We start from the raw sequence: 23,431 nt of genomic DNA, 5'->3' as shown, positions 1-23,431 counted from the left end.
GGGGGGGGGGGGGGGTTCTCATTTAGGAAAAATGTGTTTTTAAAGAAGGAAAATGTTCATAAAGTATGGAATACATACTGGAAAATATATTATCTATAAAGCTTTCTCAACCCAGCTAGACAGAGAAATATATAAGGGCTGATGTTCAGTAGTATTGGCTGCATACAGGCTGGATCACAAAGCCTTTTCTCCCCTGCAGTCACTGCGAGGAGCCCTGCAACTATCTAATTGAGGACAGAAATGCCATAGGCAGTATGATAATATAGTATATCCGTACCTAGAAAACTAAGTGCACTCCTGCACTGCCTGAAATCATTCATATAAAGGAGATAAATCATTACAAATAAAGCACATTCTGCATGATGGAAGACCCGGACCCATGCTGCTTTCCTGTATGATGACAGTTTGGTATGTGGAATGTTTTTGTGACCATTAGATTGCCATGTGATGTGTTACTTGCTTGTAGTGTTTGCTGTACGGTTATATTATTGTGCATTGTTTCTCCTGTAACATGTAGGTTATAAAGAAGCATTACCTATTCACATACCGGGACACCAAAAATGATCATTAGGTGATTTCCTCTTTTCTTATTAGTGTTAGTATTGAGCTGGCTGATTATATTGCTGGTAGTGTCTAGTTCTAGATAGTTTCTCTCTCTGGGATGCAGGTAAGTTTATCTTTTTATTGCTTCTTTAATTAGTGACACTCATGACTTCAAATATCCTGATCAGAGGACTGGATCATAATTCAGTTTACTATGAACTAGTATTATAGCAGAGACAAAAAAATGTATTATTTCTAATGGTGGTCCAGCCGTGGCTTGCTGCAATGTGTACAGGAGGCAGGTCGACTTTTTCAGTGTTGGTTGCTCAGAGGCAGTGTTCTGATAGAAAAGTTTTTTGGGTTGGGAATAGCCCCTTGCTCTGGTTGGGCTGATCTTAGACGTGTATTTATTAGGTACAGGGGAGATATTTTAGCATGCTGCATGCCCTGTTCTACCCGTGTGGCAAGAAGTGAGAGAGCATAGAGGCTGTGGGATGCCATCTGTAGTCAGAGCCTGTAATCCTCTTAACATTTATCCTGCTTCCTTTTCACCCTCCCTCAGACCTCCAGGATTAATATAGTCACTCACCCTGCCCCTCCTCCACCCACTTTTCTGGACTTTACAGGTTAACTCTGCCTCGTGGTGCCTATATCACAAGACTCCACTGGTATATAACCTACATTTGTATTGCCTTTCAGGGTTAACAGTATCCATATAGCCAGTTAAGTCTTATGCAAATGTAATGTCCATTCAGGATAGCACTTGGCTTAACCCAGTAACTTGCTCCAGCAAATGAGTTTAGAGATTAAAGCATTAGTTTGTTTTACACATGTTGTCTGCTATATCCTTTGGGCAATTAACATGTTAGTGTTTACCTTTAGATCGGGTTCGGCCTTATTTATCCAGCATGGTTACCAGCCACATTTGACTTCCAGAGACAGGTCCTGTGGACATGTGTCCATGTTAAACTGGAAAATGATGATAGTTTGGTTTATTAGATATGCCATGATGAGGATTTAGTACATAGCTGTCATTCATGATCAAACATCCGCTGCAGAACATCCATGGGGCTTAAAACCATTTGCTACCTTGGTTCCATTCTGGGCTAACAAAGTGTTGTCCACCTTCCTGACCACTGTTCCTCTTTTTCTGCCGTCTTGTCCCATACGGATATGTAAATGTCCTCAGTTTACGCTGTAGTAAACAATAGCAGGAAGCATTTGATTTCTTTTATTTAAGCTGACCACACACACAAACTGACTGTCTTTGCCAATTGATCAGCATCATAGCTTTGTTTTCATAGGCAAGTATTGTTGGCATAGTGTCTTCGTTCTTCAAATGCAGTTTATCATAATTTGTGATCAGTATCCTGCTTATTTTCGGTCAGTTATTTGTCATGATGGGTTTCTTTGGGAGCTTTGACCACAGGCTCTGAACTCAGCCTAGATATAATAGAGCGCCATTTAAATCCATTATATGCTCAAGTCCAGCCCCAGCCAAAACATTCTTTTGAGGTTTGGTCAGAATGAGGTGTGAGTAGATCCTCTGGCCCCAATGGGGAGATTTGGTTCCTTTTGGCTGTGGTTCCTCCCGCCGCCACCTACATGTGTCTTCAGTAATGTAGGGGCCTGTTGGAGGAACCACATCGCTCTGCGGGGAACCAGAAATTCCACACTCAGAATTGGGTTGAAATAAAGGGGATTTTCCAGGCACAGTGGCTCTTGAAATGAGTGAAGACTGGCGGCAGAACAGGTAAGTATAACATCTCTTTACAGGGCTAACCTTATTTTTTGTGACGGGATAAGAATAATTTTTTTTTTAGAAGCCCAGCATCAGTTTCCGATTATTCAGTATGAATGGGATGCGTCTTTAGTGAGGAAATACCAATGCTGTGTCAGGACAATATGAGCCTCTAATTAGGATTTAGCATTGGCATAATCTGGGTTAAAGTGACATTAAACTCTCAGATTTTTTAACTTAAAACAATACTGTAATGTGCGCCTTACTGTAATCCATGGTTGTTTCCCTTCTCTTTGCTGCTCTTCCTTTTAAATCCTTATCTCTTCTCATGCTGGGCAGAACTTCTGTTTTGCAGCAGACTGCCTTGTCTCTGGAATGGATACATGGTGTCTGTGTGCAGGTTCACAACCTGAGCCAGCACTACAGGAAGAGGCACTCAGCTGCAAAGGGAAGTTCTCCCCAAGCATGAGAAGAGATACAGATTTAAAAGGAAGAGCAGCAAAGAGAAGGGAAACTACCATGGATTACAGTAAGGCACACATTACAGTATTGGTTTATGTTAAACAAATTGAGGGTTTAATGTCACTTTAAATTAAAGAAATAAAGGATTTATCTTAATTTAGCCAGAAGTGTTATATAGTCACCGCTTTCTCAATGCCAAAGAGGAGATTACTCTCAAGTGTAGTATTAGAAACCACTTGAATACTCGGGTCTTCCTTAGCATGTCTAGGGATTTTAGTAGCATGGCTGCCCCAAAAGCATTTACAACCCCTTCTCTGGCGACCAACAAAACTAAGATCCAGACTGAAGATGCTAAAGAACTTTTATTGGCAAACTCTGGAAGGGAGGGTTATGGTGCAAGAAATCCAGGACAGTGTAGACTCCATTAAGTTGTAGAACAAAGTACTTGCTGCCATCACAGATATAGGATCTTTAAGCCAGTTGTGGCGATCTGTTTCTTCAGCTCCTGACTATGCAGTATTTGGATCAAAAGCTACTAGTCCATTCATAAACAGACTTTCAGGTTGCAGCAGAGGATCACTTCTCAGGCTCCCCACACCTGGCAAAGTTGTTCTCCATCATCTTCATCCTCAGTTCCAGCCACTGGGCCCCAGGTTCAGGCCTCAGTGTGAGTACATGGCTTTGTTCCCCAGGCTTCAGGCCTAGCCAGATCAGACAGTAAATAGCAACCTCCCCCCGGGCCGGAGCTCGGGTGAAGAAGAGCATCTCACGTGGTCCTCCCCGGCTCAGAGTGAGCGAAGTTATTGACTTAGTGAGTTTTCTTCAATATTCAGCCTTTAGGATTTGGGCGGGGAGGTGGTACCACTGGATTACTTAAAGTGGAAGTAAATCACCCATCATACTTACACATTAGTGCGCTATCGTATCGGTCTTCAGTCCTCAGCGTTGTGCCCTACCGCTGCCATCTCCACCACTGACACTTCCAGGTTCTCAGACGTCCTCTTCAGCCAATGGGATGCCAGTTCTCCACAGCACCTTAGATATGGCATGCTCCCTACAGTGTACACAAAACATAAAATCTCTGGGGGAAAGGACAATTTTTTTTTGGCAGAAGATTTTCACGGCTCTTCTATCAAAAATCCTGACCTCCCTGCAATTTTAATTTTTTTCTGCCTAACGGGACCATTTACATTATTGTATTGCAACTAAAGGCAATACACATGTTAACCCAATGTACAGAACACAGTGTACTGCATTTCCCTCAAATGCGCTTTGCTATAAAATAAATGGTCAGCCTTATGTGGGTGAGGTGACGCACTCTCTCCAACCACAGAATGATTCTGGCCTTTATTTATTCCTGAAGACAGAAGATATCTTATGGAAGTATTACGGGGACAGCTTTGGATTGAAGGGGACTATAGAAGACATCTGGTGGAAGTATTACGGGGGACAGCTTTGGAATGAAGAGGACTATAGAAGACATCTTGTGGAAGTATTACGGGGGACAGCTTTGGATTGAAGAGGACTATAGAAGACATCTGGTGGAAGTATTACGGGGACAGCTTTGGATTGAAGGGGACTATAGAAGACATCTGGTGGAAGTATTACGGGGACAGTTTTGGATTGAAGGGGACTATAGAAGACATCCTGTGGAAGTATTACAGGGACAGCTTTGGATTGAAGGGGACTATAGAAGACATCTTTTGGAAGTATTACGGGGGACATTTTTGACTTGAAGGGGATTATAGGAGACATCTTGTGAAAGTATTACGGGGGACAGCTTTGGATTGAAGGGGAGTATAGCATTCAGCTTGAGCTGCTTGTTTATGTTGTGCACTGGCAGGGGACCATTGTATTTAAAAAAACAAAACAAAAATTGCCCAGATTTGGGCTTTAACTATGTGCATCGGAACCTCCAGACTTTTAAAGCTGTAATCTAATATCTTGCAGTCTATGACCCTGTGAGTGCAGTTTGTGGTGGTCCTTGTCTTTGCTTTGCTTTTCGCTAAATTACACATCAATCCAGACACAGGCTGTAATTATGAAGCTTCTGCTATAAAGATTTGACTTTGGTGCATCTAAAAACATCCTTGATGTGGCTGAAGTGCTGGCTGCCGTACATCCATGTTCTACTATACGCATCCAGTTCTATTTTTAGGTTGCTTTGTTTTGCAACAACATTAATTATCTGTGTTTTATATAGAAGTCTTATTTTCATACATAAGTGTAACATTTAAAGAACGGTCATATGTTTACAGGCGAGAGAGAACACCGAATGAAATGTTTGTTCCATGTTCAGGACATTTTTGTGTCATCTTTTATATTTTTAAAGTCTCGGGGATGTGTTGGGCGCAATTGCGCGTCTTTAATGGATAAGTGCACTTCAAATCAAGGTGCACTTATCCTTTTGCCCCTTTTAAGATGACTTCGCCGACGTCATCAGTGATGTTGACCACTTACTCCTAATATTGGTGAAATTAAATGTTGTAATATATTTATTGATTTAACCCTTTTTGTTTCCACCAACAAAAGGCTTACATTGGCAGCAACATGGACTGCTCTAGTGGCTGGGAGTGTGTTTACATTTCACAAGCTGGCAGCGTTCTGTTTGGAGTGTTGATCACTTCTATTCTCCCCAAATGAAGCATCCATTCACTGATCATATTTGCACTGAATCAAGCCGGAAGCAATGAAGGTTCGGTCCTTTTTGGTTTCTGCTGTGGCCGGGAAAGACGCTGATCAAGCACAATCTCTGCTCTATCAGCTTTATTGGGGTCCATAGGTGACATTAAGGGTCAGAGAGATCCGTAATGTCCCCTTAAAGATAACTTGTCACATAAATGATGCTATCCTGTAGGGAGTTTATTAGCAATAATGTTAAGTGTAAAAAAAAAAAAGTTCAAACATTAAGTTAAGTAAAAAAACAACAAAATGAATGTAAACAAATGCGTTGGGTGCGTCTAGATATGAAAATGGAGATTGCACCACACGTTTGGTATCGCTGTTAGGGATGCACCGAAATTAAATTTTTAGAACGAAACAGAAATTTCAAAATTTTTCAGGTCGAAACAGAAACTGAAAATAACTTTTTTTTTCCCCACTTTTTCAAAATGTTTTAAATTACTTTTTTGTTATTTAATTTTTATTCTATTTTTGTTTTTAGTTACTTTACTGTTGGGGGCTCTGGGGAAATATCAGGAGTCTAAACAGAACCCTGATGATATTTCCCTTTTAAAATAGACAAAGATTGAGGATACGAAGTGCTGAATCTCTTTTTCTGCAGCCCCAGCACTCAATGAACCGGAAGCTCTCAGTACAGAGGCTTCTAGTTCATTCACAGTCTCGAAATAGTAAATATTTACGATCAACCCAGTCATGAATGGACAGGAAGCCTCTGTGCTGAGCTGCTTCCTGTTCATTTATAAAGTGAGCAGATAGTACATTTACTAAGTCCCCATTCATAAATGAACAGGAAGTGATGTAGAATTTCCCTGTTCATTCATAACTGGGGACATAGTAATCATCAGTGTTTGTGCTCCACTCTCCATGCTGACTGCTCCGCCCCCTCCTGCCTGTCAACGGAGCCGAGTTTTACTCCCCGCACTTCCCCACAATGCCTTGCTGGGCCTCCTGACAGCTCTACTGCCTCTGCACTGCCCTGCTCAGCCTCTTGTCAGCTTCTCTCCTCCCCACTGGGGAGGTGCTGGATCTGTGTCCCATCCGTTCCCCGCTGCCTCTGCCAACATAGGCGGGGGAGAGCAGGAATCAGAAGGGACACAGACCGAAGTTTGCAGCCAGCACCCAGCAGGAAGAAGGGAAGCTGGGGATGCTACGTAGCGTATTGAGCTTACAATTCTCAGCCGATATTTGGGTGCATGGAGTGATGGCAACAATTCTCACTCCATCATTCATGGCTGGATTTAAATTGATGACCTGTAAAGGCTTCTAGAGCATCGCCCTGGAGCAATTTTGCGTGGCAGAGTTTGTCACCGTCACTCGTTCATTTCTCGTTCATCTCCCTGCAGAGAGTGGTGACTGACAATCACCGCTCCCCGCAAGGATTCCCCCCCTCTCCGCTCCGATCCTCCAGTGCTGACTGGAGGAACGGACGGGGGAGGGGGCGGGTACAGCTGGCTCTGCCTCTAGATAGGCAGAGCCAGCTGTCACTCACACAGCTTGGTGGACCTCAACAGTAATGTCGGGATCCGTCCCGGCTGCGGCGGTCTCAGTATATCGTGAGCTGTAGCTCCCTATATACTGAGCTTTGGGTCACGGGAGGACGCTAGTTTATGTCCTCCTGTGACCCTTAAGAGAAATAGGGAAAAACACTGACCCCATAGTTCTCTTTTAATGTATTTTATAGAATATTTGGGTTTGTCACTATTTTCCAGGGTCTCTGCTTTCAGAAAATATATAAGTCTGGGGGGGGCTAAAATATGCATTTTCACATCTGCGCACAAATATATTTGGCAACAAAAGGAATAAATCTTTAAAATCTATTTTTTGTTTTGTTTTAAGGTCTCTGATCTTTGGTGACACGGTGATTAGATTCTTTGGATTGGCAGGTCTGTGGGTACCGTCTGATCTGTGCAGACAATCCTGGGCTGACCAATCATGGCAGAAGAAATGAGTGGATGGGTTGGAGCTTCCTGACCCATCACTAGGGGTATCTGTGAGGTGCACCGAATGCTGAGCTGATACCAGAGCGCATGTCTGTATACCGGGATCATACAGAAACCTTTCATCCTCCATCTCCTGTGTGTGGGCATCTCACATGTATGTTCATACAGACCACACATGGCTACAGCCTATGAAGCGTGTGCAAAGCCAATGAAGTTCGATGCCATTTTTGGTAGGATTGGGAAGGGTTCGAGTCTGTCAGGTTTTTTGTTTGTCTGTGTTCCTATTTTAGGGAGACTTCCCTTCACTTACTGTCAGGACAGGAAGTGAGGAGAAAGGACAGGCAGTGGTGGAAAATCTTTTCAATGGGGACAAAGGCAAAAACGAATTTTTCGTAGCGTGGGGAAGGGTTAGAACTTCTGATAATCAGTGTCTTGCTGATCCATTGAGAGCTGCTCCTGCTGTCTCTTGTACAAAAGTCTCAAACAGGAAGTGAGGTAAAATCTCCCCAGTGGAGTCGCAGACAAATGTTATATTTCTTCTCCACTCTATCTCAAACCCCCCCAAAAAAATTGGTTCAAGCCGGGGCTGAAACACATTTCCGCTGCAGTGCGTTACAGTAACACGCACACTACCGCAAAGCACCTTAGCGCATGTTACATGCATTAACATGTTGTGGTGCCATTCATATTTAGTAAGGCAATGCAGCTCCAACACACGTGTCACAGCACACCACAACGCATGGTAATGCACTACTGTGTGTTGTGGTTGGGAGCGCTGCCAATATTGGTCCATTTTCTTATGTCCTAGCGCTTTGCCAATCAATTCATTTAAATGGTCTTCAATGCAGTGCAGATTAACGCATGAAAAATGCATAATGCACCCAGAGGTCTGAATGGGTCCTTTAAACTGAACAGAAATCTCACTGTGTGGACGCACAGAAGCTCATATATGACTTAGAAATGTTTTGGTTAGATCCACGCTCATTGTAAAGTGAATGGTGAGAGTTGTTCTCAATAGCAGTCAGTTGTATTACACAGTCACAATGTTTGTGTAACTGTGACCGTGCCATTGAGAGCATCAGATCCATCCTGATGCCTGTACATTTCTTGGCTGTTCACAAATGCCTGACACAGATCAGCCCCTACTGCAGCCTCACAGGTTGTAGAATGTTGCAGACGGATTACTGGGGGAGAGAAGACTGAGGAAATGCTTCCTCCTGCCTGCAGCAGACTGATCACTGGGGGAGGGGAGAATGAGGAAATGCTTCCTCCTGCCTGCAGCAGACTGATCACTGGGGGAGGGGAGACTGAGGAAATGCTTCCTCCTGCCTGCAGCAGACTGATCACTGGGGGAGGGGAGAATGAGGAAATGCTTCCTCCTGCCTGCAGCAGACTGATCACTGGGGGAGGGGAGACTGAGGCAATGCTTCCTCCTGCCTACACCAGACTGATCACTGGTGGGGGGGGAGACAGAGGAAATGTTTCTTCTTGCCTGCAGCAGACTGATAGCATCATTTTATCCTAGGCCCGGTCACCAGCCTGGAGCTTAAAGCAGACCTCCAGGTAAAAATAGTATGAACCCTTGCAGTGGGGCTGCCCCCTCACCACAAGGGCTAACTGCTTGTTTATGCCTAGGGTCAAAAATCTAGAAGTTATACTCACCCAATCCTCTCAGCCGGCTTTCTCATAGACTGGTCCCTGGAGCGCCTCTCCCCTTCTGCTGCAGTGGTCTAAGGTCCGTTCACCTTCTATAGAAGTGTATGGGATGTCGTGGGACATACCATCACTTCAGCAGATGGGGAGTTAAGCTTGAGGGAATGCTGTCACAGCCGGCCGTCTTGGAGGATCGTGTGAGCATAACTTTATTTTCGACCCCAGGCGAGCACAAGCAGTTAACTTGGAGGGGGGTTCTCTATTGCAAAGGTTAATACCATTTTTCCCTGGAGTTATTTAAGGACTGCTGTCATTGGTAAAACGTACCGCTATCAATTCCTGTATATTTTCATATACAGGAATCCATTCATGCAGGTCTGGGCAGTGGCAATCCATATCGTCCAGAGTAATGAATGACATTGTGTATGATCCGTTCCTGGTCTGTGTATGATCCGTGCCTAGTCTGTGTATGATCAGTGCCTAGTCTGTGTATGATCTGTGCCTGGTCTGTGTATGATCCGTTCCTGGTCTGTGTATGATCCGTGCCTAGTCTGTGTATGATCCGTGCCTAGTCTGTGTATGATCCGTGCCTAGTCTGTGTATGATCCGTGCCTAGTCTGTGTATGATCCGTGCCTAGTCTGTGTATGATCCGTGCCTAGTCTGTGTATGATCCGTGCCTAGTCTGTGTATGATCCGTGCCTAGTCTGTGTATGATCCGTGCCTAGTCTGTGTATGATCCGTGCCTAGTCTGTGTATGATCCGTGCCTAGTCTGTGTATGATCCGTGCCTAGTCTGTGTATGATCCGTGCCTAGTCTGTGTATGATCCGTGCCTAGTCTGTGTATGATCCGTGCCTAGTCTGTGTATGATCCGTGCCTAGTCTGTGTATGATCCGTGCCTAGTCTGTGTATGATCCGTGCCTAGTCTGTGTATGATCCGTGCCTAGTCTGTGTATGATCCGTGCCTAGTCTGTGTATGATCCGTGCCTAGTCTGTGTATGATCCGTGCCTAGTCTGTGTATGATCCGTGCCTAGTCTGTGTATGATCCGTGCCTAGTCTGTGTATGATCCGTGCCTAGTCTGTGTATGATCCGTGCCTAGTCTGTGTATGATCCGTGCCTAGTCTGTGTATGATCCGTGCCTAGTCTGTGTATGATCCGTGCCTAGTCTGTGTATGATCCGTGCCTAGTCTGTGTATGATCCGTGCCTAGTCTGTGTATGATCCGTGCCTGGTCTGTGCATGATCTGTGCCTGGTCTGTGTATGATCCGTGCCTGGTGTGTGTATGATCCGTGCCTGGTGTGTGTATGATCCGTGCCTAGTCTGTGTATGATCCGTGCCTGGTCTGTGCATGATCCGTGCCTAGTCTGTGTATGATCTGTGCCTGGTCTGTGTATGATCCGTTCCTGGTCTGTGTATGATCCGTGCCTGGTCTGTGTATGATCCGTTCCTGGTCTGTGCATGATCCGTTCCTGGTCCGTGCATGATCCGTTCCTGGTCCGTGCATGATCCGTGCCTGGTCTGTGTATGATCCGTGCCTGGTCTGTGTATGATCCGTGCATGGTCCGCGTATGGTTTGTGTATGGTCGGAGTCGCACACAGATGGTGAAAGTTTCTCTCCATGCATCCCGTGCATTGTGCTGGGATTGGGGTCTGGCAGCATTAGGCTGTGTATGGAAGTTTCTCTCCATGCATCCCGTGCAGTGTGCTGGGATTGGGGTCTGGCAGCATTGGGCTGTGTATGGAAGTTTCTCTCCATGCATCCTGTGCATTGTGCTGGGATTGGGGTCTGGCAGCATTGGGCTGTGTATGGAAGTTTCTCTCCATGCATCCCGTGCATTGTGCTGGGATTGGGGTCTGGCAGCATTGGGCTGTGTATGGAAGTTTCTCTCCATGCATCCTGTGCATTGTGCTGGGATTGGGGTCTGGCAGCATTGGGCTGTGTATGGAAGTTTCTCTCCATGCATCCTGTGCATTGTGCTGGGATTGGGGTCTGGCAGCATTGGGCTGTGTATGGAAGTTTCTCTCCATGCATCCTGTGCATTGTGCTGGGATTGGGGTCTGGCAGCATTGGGCTGTGTGTGATTAGATGGTGCTGAATGCTGCATTCACAGTCACTCCTCCTCAGGCCAGATAGGAGGAGGCTGCTGAGGCTGATCTGTGTGTTGGTGCAGTTAGCTGCACAGGTGTGAATGTCACGTGACATCCTCACATCACTCTGGATGACGGCAAGCTGATGGCTCCGTATTGGAGGGCAGGGATGGAGGACAGGGCTCCTGGCGAAGGGCAGAGCAGGGAAGCTAGGAGTCCGCAAAGCGTAGAGATGACAGGGGAGAAGCCATATGTGTTCTAGGCAGCCTGTGATCCACCAAGCAGCTGTGAGTCAGGGAGGTGGGGTGGTCCATGAGTGCTTGTCCCCTCCCATCACTCAGACTCAGCTGCAGGAGGGTGAGAGAGGAACAGCTGAAAAAAAGGCTTCCTTATCTCATCCCAGCACCCCAGTAACCCTCCCTGTGTGTGATGGGGGGGCTCTGAGATGGATCTGGAGGTGAGTAGCCCTCCTGCCTGCTCGCTGCCTTCCCTGCCCCCTGCTGCTTTTTCTGCATGAATGAATGGATCAAGCGATGATGCTGGCTCATCCTCTCATGGCTGCCAGGTTAGTGCTGAGGCTTCTGTGTGCTGTATGTCGCTAACAGTTTCTGTGTGACCTTGTGAGGATGTGTGTACATGTGTCTGTCTCCCGCTGAGGGCCTGTCTTAGCCCGATGGTGAAGGGGGATAAGGAGACGAGCTTGCTGCGTGCTGTGGGAATGTCTGCATTGTGACACATTTTGCTGCGGAGTTCCTGCTGCCCTCTCCCCTTCTCTCTCTCTTTCTCTCTTTCTCTCTCTCTTTCTCTCTCTCTCTCTCTCTTTCTCTCTCTCTCTGGCAGGCACGGTGCTTCTGACAATTGGCAGTGCCAGCATTCCCACCCTGAGAGATGCCTAAATGATCAATGCGTCATCCTGGGTGTCACCGCAGTCTGTTAAAAGTGCAAAGTAGTGTGTGCGTCCTGCAGGTGTGCACATACGTTGCGTGATCACCCTCTCCTGCGCTGCATACTCTTCTCTGCTATACATTAGGCAGCGTGCAGTGGTAGGGTGTGTCTTTTTGTGTCTAGTTTGGGTTGTGCTTCTGGCACTGCGAAGTTGTGTGTTTGGCCAGTGTTTATGTACGAGCTGCTTTCTCTCTGGGGTATGAGCAGGTGGATGCAGCAGCCAAGGCCTTCTGTCCTCCTCCGTTATTACAATCCCTCCTGAGCTTTGGTCTTGAACTCGCCCCACAAGGTAGGTTGCCATCAAATAAACAAGTGTAATTGCAGGACTGAAAGTTAGAAGCCGTGTGTGTATACCGTGTGACACCGCTGGCGTGCTTCGTAAACACGTCCTGGAATCATAACGGTGGTTTGATGTAACACACAGAATGAATGTAAAATGGGAAAAGATGATGGTTATAATGAAAGCAATAATAAATGAACGCTGACTGCCAGTATATATAATAATATGCAAAGAACAAAAATAAACCATACAAGAACAAGAATATACTATACAAGAATAAGAATATACTATACAAGAATATACCATACAAAAATAAGAATATATACTATACAGGAATGCACCATACAAGAATAAAAATAAACTGTACAAGAATAAGAATATACTATAGAAGAATAAACCATACATGAATAAGAATATACTATAGAAGAATAAACTATAGAAGACTATACTATAGAAGAATAAGAATATACTATAAAAGAATAAACTATACAGGAATATACCATATAAGAATATACTATAGAAGAATAAGAATATACTATAGAAGAATAAACTATAGAAGACTATACTATAGAAGAATAAGAATATACTATAAAAGAATAAACTATACAGGAATATACCATATAAGAATATACTATAGAAGAATAAGAATATACTATAGAAGAATAAGAATATACTATACAGGAATATACCATACAAGAATAAGAATATGCTATATAAGAATAAACCACAGGGAAAGGGACGGCTGTGCCAGGCTCAGAACTGCTGTGGAAATGCTTGGTTTGTCTTTGGGCCGTACAATATTCAGTACCAGTTTCTGTTACCATCTGGCATCCACTACATGGGTAGCACTATCTGCAGAGGCATTGTTGAAGCAATGTGTCATATTTTGGGTTCTCTGGTAAGGTTCTGGTACCACCTGGGCTTATGTGAGTTAGTTTTTGGCATTTTGGTTCCTTTGTACCCTCTGGGCCCACAATTACTGGTATCTTTCTTGTGCTAATTTGACAAGTCCTTCCTGTGGTTGTGCGATTTGTCACCTCAGTGTTTCTACCTGCGCACAGGTCTAGCATTGCATTCTTATTATTCAAGCACTCACCCTGCTAGCATAGACCACTGCTTCCATAGTGATTATCAAAGTGCTGGAAGTCGATGTTTGCACAAACCAGTGCAGGGTGCGAATAATGACTTTAAATATTCAATCATGTCATGAGCCCATGGACCACTACCCTGAACTGTCCCAGTGTGAATGTCCTGGGCTGGCCTGTGGTCGGAGATTAAGATTGTATGAACAGGTAGTGCCGGGACAGGTGCACCAGAATGAACACAATTCTGAAATATGTTAGCGATATAATTCTGTACATGGCGGCAATAATCTGGAGTCATTGATCCTGGGAAGAAAAGTTTCCTAGTGGCTGTCAGTGAAGTGTGAAGGCAGGAAATGACTAGATAGGAAGACACAATCGGGGAATCAAAACAAAAAAATCTGAGACAAACTTTGTCTCAACTGAATTGCAGCCAATCCGTTTTACATTTTTCATTTTCTATGCTGTGTAGAAAAAATGAAAGATAGAAGCTGATTGGTCGCTATGGGCAACTGCACCAGTTAGGATAAAACTTGCCTCAGACACTTTTTTATTAAACCCCCTCTCTGAGTCAATCAGCCCCATTCCATAAGAATCAATATTCAAAGTAACGTACAGCAAGTTCACACTGCTGAAGTCAGACTAGTAAAGATGGATTCCGATTGGTCGCTATGGGTTACTGCGCCATTGGCCAAGCTTTCTTTAATGATGGAGACTAATAGGGTTATTCACAAAAGGGTGAAGAGTTTGGAGAAGGGAGGAGAAGTGAACAATCTAGGACAACATAGCTGAACTGGAAAATGAGCTGAATTGGAGAATGTTTCCAAATCAGCTATGTTGTCCTAGATTGTTCACTTCTCCAAACTCTTCACCCTTTCGTGAATAACCCTGCAAATGTTTGGTTGAATGTCACGTTACAATAAAGCTTAAAGCTGGCTGAACAGATTCAGATTTTGGTTTGTGGGACCTTACCAACAATTAAAGTTACCCATAGACACGAGATAAAACATGCTGGCCATGTGTGGTTGGATCATGGAACAATCTCATGACTGTGAGATACCCTGAACCTGCCAGCTAGCCATTGTCTGCAGGATTGGCAGATAATGCCGCTTACAAACCTGCTCTGACTTATGAAATGGTTGTTTTTGTACCCACTTTGTTATTTGTATTTGCAATAACAAGTTCTGAAATAGAAAGGAAACTGTACTGTGATCACTATTGTTCCACTGTGAGAAAAGTGGCACCATCGTGGTCAGATCCTCCGCACCACAACAAATAGGACACTCTACAGATCCAAGATGTCATTATTGTGTGGCTGATGCCCAGTCCTGTTGCCCTTAGCCCTGGTTCACACCTAGGCGTATTGCATATGCACGGTTGTCGCGCGTTTTTTTTACCGCAATTCGCGGTAAAAAAAATCGCGTGACAAACGCGCGTTTCCGAGGGCTACTTGGCTGTATCCCAATGGAAACGCGCAACAAAAACAGCCTAAAGTAGTACATGTACCTTTTCAGGCGTGGGACGGGCGGAAATACGCCGAGGTGTGAACCAGACCCATTGAAAACAATGGGATTTTCATGTTTGAGCGTTTTGTAGAGCGTTCGTCAAGCGTAGAACGCGCTACAAAACGTTCAGGTGTGAACGAGGGCTTAGGGTAGCCGATCGTCCATGCATATGCAACCAGCCCTAATGTCTTGTGGCGACTTAAAATGATCCTGTGCTCCATCCTTTTTAAACTTGTAAAAGTTGCTTGTTATTACTTTATTTGCCAGAAAAGCAAAGTTTGACTTTGTTACTGAGTCTTGTCTTCCACTGACTTCATGGCTCATCTCCACCATTTCCATTAGGAAAGCCCTTACTGGCCACCGAAGTCGCTCTTATTGGCAGTAGGTGGAGTTGGGTTGTTTAAGGATTGTTGATGAACATTAATGTAACTGTATCCTCGGAAGTGTGTGTGTAGAAGAGATTGATTTTGCCAATAATAAAAGCCAACAAAAACCCATCTCCTCGTGTTATCTCGCATTACTACGTGCCAGCAATGAATAAACTATAGAAGACTATACTATAGAAGAATAAGAATATACTATAAAAGAATAAACTATACAGGAATATACCATATAAGAATATACTATAGAAGAATAAGAATATACTATAGAAGAATAAGAATATACTATACAGGAATATACCATACAAGAATAAGAATATGCTATATAAGAATAAACCACAGGGAAAGGGACGGCTGTGCCAGGCTCAGAACTGCTGTGGAAATGCTTGGTTTGTCTTTGGGCCGTACAATATTCAGTACCAGTTTCTGTTACCATCTGGCATCCACTACATGGGTAGCACTATCTGCAGAGGCATTGTTGAAGCAATGTGTCATATTTTGGGTTCTCTGGTAAGGTTCTGGTACCACCTGGGCTTATGTGAGTTAGTTTTTGGCATTTTGGTTCCTTTGTACCCTCTGGGCCCACAATTACTGGTATCTTTCTTGTGCTAATTTGACAAGTCCTTCCTGTGGTTGTGCGATTTGTCACCTCAGTGTTTCTACCTGCGCACAGGTCTAGCATTGCATTCTTATTATTCAAGCACTCACCCTGCTAGCATAGACCACTGCTTCCATAGTGATTATCAAAGTGCTGGAAGTCGATGTTTGCACAAACCAGTGCAGGGTGCGAATAATGACTTTAAATATTCAATCATGTCATGAGCCCATGGACCACTACCCTGAACTGTCCCAGTGTGAATGTCCTGGGCTGGCCTGTGGTCGGAGATTAAGATTGTATGAACAGGTAGTGCCGGGACAGGTGCACCAGAATGAACACAATTCTGAAATATGTTAGCGATATAATTCTGTACATGGCGGCAATAATCTGGAGTCATTGATCCTGGGAAGAAAAGTTTCCTAGTGGCTGTCAGTGAAGTGTGAAGGCAGGAAATGACTAGATAGGAAGACACAATCGGGGAATCAAAACAAAAAAATCTGAGACAAACTTTGTCTCAACTGAATTGCAGCCAATCCGTTTTACATTTTTCATTTTCTATGCTGTGTAGAAAAAATGAAAGATAGAAGCTGATTGGTCGCTATGGGCAACTGCACCAGTTAGGATAAAACTTGCCTCAGACACTTTTTTATTAAACCCCCTCTCTGAGTCAATCAGCCCCATTCCATAAGAATCAATATTCAAAGTAACGTACAGCAAGTTCACACTGCTGAAGTCAGACTAGTAAAGATGGATTCCGATTGGTCGCTATGGGTTACTGCGCCATTGGCCAAGCTTTCTTTAATGATGGAGACTAATAGGGTTATTCACAAAAGGGTGAAGAGTTTGGAGAAGGGAGGAGAAGTGAACAATCTAGGACAACATAGCTGAACTGGAAAATGAGCTGAATTGGAGAATGTTTCCAAATCAGCTATGTTGTCCTAGATTGTTCACTTCTCCAAACTCTTCACCCTTTCGTGAATAACCCTGCAAATGTTTGGTTGAATGTCACGTTACAATAAAGCTTAAAGCTGGCTGAACAGATTCAGATTTTGGTTTGTGGGACCTTACCAACAATTAAAGTTACCCATAGACACGAGATAAAACATGCTGGCCATGTGTGGTTGGATCATGGAACAATCTCATGACTGTGAGATACCCTGAACCTGCCAGCTAGCCATTGTCTGCAGGATTGGCAGATAATGCCGCTTACAAACCTGCTCTGACTTATGAAATGGTTGTTTTTGTACCCACTTTGTTATTTGTATTTGCAATAACAAGTTCTGAAATAGAAAGGAAACTGTACTGTGATCACTATTGTTCCACTGTGAGAAAAGTGGCACCATCGTGGTCAGATCCTCCGCACCACAACAAATAGGACACTCTACAGATCCAAGATGTCATTATTGTGTGGCTGATGCCCAGTCCTGTTGCCCTTAGCCCTGGTTCACACCTAGGCGTATTGCATATGCACGGTTGTCGCGCGTTTTTTTTACCGCAATTCGCGGTAAAAAAAATCGCGTGACAAACGCGCGTTTCCGAGGGCTACTTGGCTGTATCCCAATGGAAACGCGCAACAAAAACAGCCTAAAGTAGTACATGTACCTTTTCAGGCGTGGGACGGGCGGAAATACGCCGAGGTGTGAACCAGACCCATTGAAAACAATGGGATTTTCATGTTTGAGCGTTTTGTAGAGCGTTCGTCAAGCGTAGAACGCGCTACAAAACGTTCAGGTGTGAACGAGGGCTTAGGGTAGCCGATCGTCCATGCATATGCAACCAGCCCTAATGTCTTGTGGCGACTTAAAATGATCCTGTGCTCCATCCTTTTTAAACTTGTAAAAGTTGCTTGTTATTACTTTATTTGCCAGAAAAGCAAAGTTTGACTTTGTTACTGAGTCTTGTCTTCCACTGACTTCATGGCTCATCTCCACCATTTCCATTAGGAAAGCCCTTACTGGCCACCGAAGTCGCTCTTATTGGCAGTAGGTGGAGTTGGGTTGTTTAAGGATTGTTGATGAACATTAATGTAACTGTATCCTCGGAAGTGTGTGTGTAGAAGAGATTGATTTTGCCAATAATAAAAGCCAACAAAAACCCATCTCCTCGTGTTATCTCGCATTACTACGTGCCAGCAAATTTTTTTTTTTTATTGCTGGTTGCACTAGACCAGTAGAAGGAACATCCGAAATTTCCCAGCCTGCCTGATTTCTGTTTTCCACCTCCTGAAAGTCCAAAGCGTCTGATCATTCTGCAGATGTTGGAATTCAGCTGATAGCAATGACAGGGTTAGATAGGAATTGGCTGAATGAAAGGTCCTGAGAGCCCTGTGGCAGGTCAGGATATGGCTGCACTCTGTAGATAGTTCATGAGAGTGATAAGATCAAGCACAGACCAAATGTGGGCTGAGGGTGTGAACTGTACATAGTGGTCGGAAAACAAATAAGTTTTGTGTTTGCTGTTTAGAGAAGGGAGTATGGTAGTAAGATACCCTAGCAGTTATTATCCTCTAAATATGCATTGGCCACCCTGCACAAATATCTGTGTACATGTTGTGCTTCTTGACATGTCTCATTTTCTCTCCTCTTCAGCCCACAATCAATGATGTATGTCTTTCTGGTTTAGCATTCCCCCCCATCATAACTATTCACTGCTGCATGTCCCTCTTTCCTTTGCTTTGAACTAAGCTTTACAGAGCTTTGCAGTCTCCCTCGCTTACTGCTGGCACTGCTAGCTGTAATGTGGCTGTGACTGTATTCATGTTTGCTTGTCTGTACAATTCCCCTGCTGCTATCTGGCCGTTAGATCCCAGCCTCTTGTATGTGCACCTGTGATAAATGATCATTTGTCTGACCCCCGTGAGTTGCCCAGGGCTCCATCCCCAACCTCGGCTGTCACGTTCACCCCGGTGAATTTAAACCTTGCTTTTTTTATAAATAGTTAGGTCCCATTCCGTTATGTAGTCCCAGTACAAGTGCTTGCGCTTTCTCTATATTTAGTTTTATTTACATACTTTGACTGTTTAATGTCCTAGCGTTAGAAAAGCAGAAGATCTGGTGCAGTTGTCATTTTTAATTTCTAATCGTTTTCTTTTTCCTTTCCCCAGCACGGCAAGTAACTCGAACCGAAGCTCTCCCGCCTGCTCTCCTGTTCTGCGCAAACGCTCCCGCTCTCCAACACCACAGCAGAGTGAAGGAGAGGCCATGGTGGAAAAAAGTTCAGACCATTCTTCAGACAAATCTCCCCCCACCCCAGAGCCGGGAGTCCAGCGGAGCGGATCGTCTCAGTCAGGGCGCAGTGGGGGCAAAAATTCTAAGGTATGTGTTGCTTCTGTCAAAGCCTTGGCCCAACCGTGTTTCCATAGTAATGATATTCTGTCCTGTTAGTCTTCTGCTGCTGGACAGAATATTACATTGGTGTAATAGCGTATGGTTCTATGTGAGTATCAGAGGAATGGAAAGGCTAAACTAGATGTATATATTTCATCTTCAGTATTTTTGCATTCCTGTGCACCATGCTTGACCTTATTTTATAGATCTGTGTTGGTGACATTTGTACTGACAAACTGGGGCTGATTTACTAAAGTGGATTAGAGGCCACACCACAACATGGGTGTGATGGGTGCTGCTCTGCACCGTGATAAAATGCAAACATGGTGCATTTTATCGCAGCACATTGCATGCCACTGCAGGTCGCTGCATAGGAACCTGAATGGAGCGTACATATTGTACGCTCGGCATGAAGGTAAAACAAAGAATTTAAACCATGCTAGCTCTGGCAATGTGTGATACAACGCACACGGCTGGAGCTGCTAAAACGCACACGGCTGGAGCTGCTAAAACGCACACGGCTGGAGCTGCTAAAAGAGCACATGGCTGGAGCTGCCAAAATGCACACTGCTGGAGCTGCTGAAACGCAGCATTTTAGCAGATGGGCTATTGTGAATGGGCCCTAACAGTGAATCTTCAACCCTTAAACTCACTATTAGTAAAAGAGGTGAACCTACAAGTACGTTCACTGTAAATACCCAATTATGTGCGAGAGAAATTTCAATCCTGGATTTTAGCTAGAACATAATTGGTAGGTTTAATTAAACACAACTTCACCTCATTCACTGTGCTCAATGAACATTAACTTTGCTAAGTGAACAGTCTCTATCCCGTTTGGAGATCAACCCCATTGACTTCTTTGTTCCAAAGCAAAGGAGATCAGTTAAAGTCCCTGTGTCTAAAAATAGGTAATGTGGAAATCTACCAGTGACAAAATCATCAAATTACTGAAATACATGAAGCTTGGAGATAAAGCACAGACCGGAAGCAGAACTAGGTCTGCATCATAGCAGCTTGCACATTTGCCCTCATTCAGTAATTCAGAAAACAGTGTGTTAGCCGGGGGAACCTTCCACAACCAATGAACTGATTCACTGACCTGACTTCCGTACAGTGAAATCTGTTAGGTGTCTTTAAGATCCTGGAGCACCAATGCCCCATGCACTTTAATAATTCTGATTGCATTGGTACTTTAGGCTACATAAGTCCGCACTTTGCCTAATTTCATTTCCCTTCCCGGTGAGTTATAAACATGAGTTCAGCCATATTGTGACATGCCGGCAAACATCGGTCTTCCCCAGCCAGACATAAGCGGACGGGGTGTACTGCTCTGATACATCTGTACATGACTAGCCAAGGAGGAATATATCCAGTGCTTACCTGTCCGAACCTGGCATATTCCTTTGTCTCATTGGGAGAGATAAAACTTGCTGGTGCTCCCAGGACTGTGACAAGGACAGGAAAGCCTCTGATACATCATAAATGTCTTATTTTGGTAAAGTTGACAAGCTGGATATAAAGAGATCGTAAACTAAACCTAACAAGTTTAAATACTATGCAGTCTTCCATGGTTGGGGATTTTGGTTATATTTTGGAAGCTTTAAATGTGGTGTAAAGGTTCAAAAAGCAGCTAACAGTTCCCATGTATTTTGGTTTATTTCTGCTGCTGCATTGGCGCGGTTAGTTTACATTTTGGACTTATTGTTATATAAAATTATAACTAACTAGGCATATGTAGGTACGCAATTTGGGCTGCAGATACTTGTCTATTGCAGGACTGCTGGTAAGACACACAAGGTTCCTACTACCGTATTAGTTTAATAGGTTTGTTGAATACTTGTTAAAGAGAACCTGTCAGAAGAGGATTATAATACTGCAATTGGCTTGTTTACGAAGTTCAGACTTTGGAGCTGTATTCTTATTCTTGCTCTGCCAATTCAGTCGCTAACCTACATATATACCTACCGCATACATTTAAAATGTTTCCCAAAACATCCCATGCAAATGCTTGTTTTAGGTCGGGAACTATGAGCGTGAGAGCCTGCTGCTTCAAAAACAAGTCAGCACTGACATTTGAGATATTTGTGACTAGTTCCCTTTAACGTATGATTTTTTTTCTGGCAGTAAGTATAACATTAGGAGTGACATGGCAGTGCACATGAACCGTGGCATCAATATAAAAAGATTTCCTTCATTTTTACTTAACAATATTCTAGTACATTTTGGTATACTGAGCAGCAGGGAATGGGAGATGAGCTCAGAGTGAACTAGCTGCATGTAACCTTTTCTTAGAGCAGCTTACTACTTTCCTGTATGTAGCAGTCCTTTCTTTCCACAGTGGTTTGCTGCAGCCTCCCTTTCTCTCCCTTGTGATTGGGTTACATTGCGTCGCTGCCTGCGGCCAGTCTAGCCGAATGTGAATTTAGTGAGAAATTTAGAGAAGTGTTGGGATTTGCAGATGCAATGAGTGAAACACAAATCTCTGTCCATGAACCATTCGCCATCTGAGAGTTTTTTTTTGTATTGTTATCCTACACAACTTCTTTAAGTTCTCTGTAGACCATTTTGGATGTCCTTGTTTTCCCAGATCCTGGTGAATGTTCATAGTTCCTCTTTGCACTGTATGCATTGAGGGGTGAATGCACGCGTAATGTGCAATGCAGGTGATATATTCATTTGTTAAATTCAGTCATGGCCAAAAATATTGGCACCCCTGCATTTCTGTCAGATAATGCCCTAGTTTGTGCAGAAAATTGTTGGAATTACAAATGTTTCGGCATTCTCATGTATATTTCTTTTGTTTGTATTGGCATGGCACAAAATAACAGCTTTTTGGTGCAGCCCATCATTGTACTATGTTCAGAAGAAGAAATGAGGCCTTTAAAGAAAAAAATCCAGTCCCTACAGTCGCACATGGTGGGGGGTCACTGATGTTTTGGGGTTGCTTTGCTGCTTTAGGCACTGGATGTCTTGACTATGTGCTTGGCATTATGAAATCTGAAGACTACCAAATAATTCTGGGGTGTAATGTAGGGCCCAGTGTCAGAAAGTTGGGTCTCTGTTACAGGTCAGCAGGACAATGACCCAAGGCACCCAGAAATGGTTTCAGACAAAGCGCTGGAGGGTGCTGGACTGGCCAGCAATGAGTTCAGATCTGAATCCCATAGAGGTCCTGTGGAGAGAAAAGGAACCTTCCAATCTGAGAGACCTGGAGCAGGTGGTGAAAGAAGAGTGCTCCAACATTCCTGTAGAGAGGTGTAAGAAACTCATTGATGGTTACAGGAAGCCATTGCTTTCAGTTATTTTTTCCAAGGGCTGTGCTATCAAATATTAATTGAGGGTGCCAATAATTTTGTCCAGTCCATTTTTGGAATTTTGCGTGGAACGTGTCAGATTTGGCTTTTTTTCCCCTCCACTATTTTTGTGTTTTATACCAATACAAACAAAATAAATAAACATGAGAATGCCGAAACATTTGTAATTGGAACAATTTTCTGCGCGAAGTGGTGCGTTATGTGGCAGAAATGCTGGGGTGCCAATATTTTTGGCCATGACTGTATAATCTGTTTTCTTATTTGTCCAGAAATGCTGCTGCACACTACGGGGTAAATCTATATAAACTTCATGAATGGGACTTGATGCCAAGGCCTCTTCAAGGCAAAGTAGTGATGACCAAGTCTCTGTGCCGTTCCTTGCTGTCAGGTGCAGGAGGAGATGGTCACTTGCTGAAAGGGTTGCGATGGCCCAAAACATCTTCATTTTTCTAATGTAGTACTTGGCTTGAATTGTTATAGAAGTTCTCTGTGGAGTGACCACAGCTACAGACACATGTTAAGGTGCTATAAACACCTAGATTCTCACAAGCTTTATTATGTATCTGCCCTTCCTAGGCTCTCCTCTCTGCTTTTACCACCCCTAGCACAACAGCTAATGTGTGTTGAATATGACTTGAATAAACATATGTGACTAACCCCTCCTCCCCGAATTGAAGCTTGGGATTAATGGCAGCCAAGAGGATAGTGCATTGAAAAAAGGTTTATGTTTGGTTTTCCGTGGGATGTGGTACTTTCAGTCCATTCAAATTGATTGGGCTGCTTTAACATAGTGCATGTTAACGTACAAAATTCTGCATATTTTTTTGCAGCACACCAAAAAAGTGTGAAGGAGGTCTAATGCTGAAATCCAGGATCAACACTCTCTCCACC

The 23,431-nt window shown here is 43.9% G+C and overlaps 1 protein-coding gene across 4 annotated transcripts in view; it reads left to right on the top strand.

Moving 5' to 3' along the window:
* The window catches only part of GRAMD1B (GRAM domain containing 1B), a 115,986-nt gene that overhangs the window by 28,952 nt on the left and 63,603 nt on the right, over positions 1 to 23,431 (top strand). For 2 of the 4 annotated variants that reach the window (XM_018560898.1, XM_018560896.1), the window contains exon 2: positions 19,004 to 19,214. In XM_018560898.1, coding sequence (XP_018416400.1) covers positions 19,101 to 19,214 — 114 coding nt within the window. In that variant the 5' untranslated portion in view covers positions 19,004 to 19,100. Of the gene's footprint in view, positions 1 to 11,362; positions 11,676 to 19,003; positions 19,215 to 23,431 lie in introns of those variants that run through there. The other 2 variants (XM_018560897.1, XM_018560895.1) reach the window with 2 other exon arrangements.

Source organism: Nanorana parkeri, unplaced genomic scaffold (assembly GCF_000935625.1).
Source record: "Nanorana parkeri isolate BGI_ZX_2015 unplaced genomic scaffold, ASM93562v1 scaffold485, whole genome shotgun sequence".
NCBI lineage: Eukaryota > Metazoa > Chordata > Amphibia > Anura > Dicroglossidae > Nanorana > Nanorana parkeri.
This window is presented reverse-complemented; position numbering and strand designations above follow the sequence as displayed.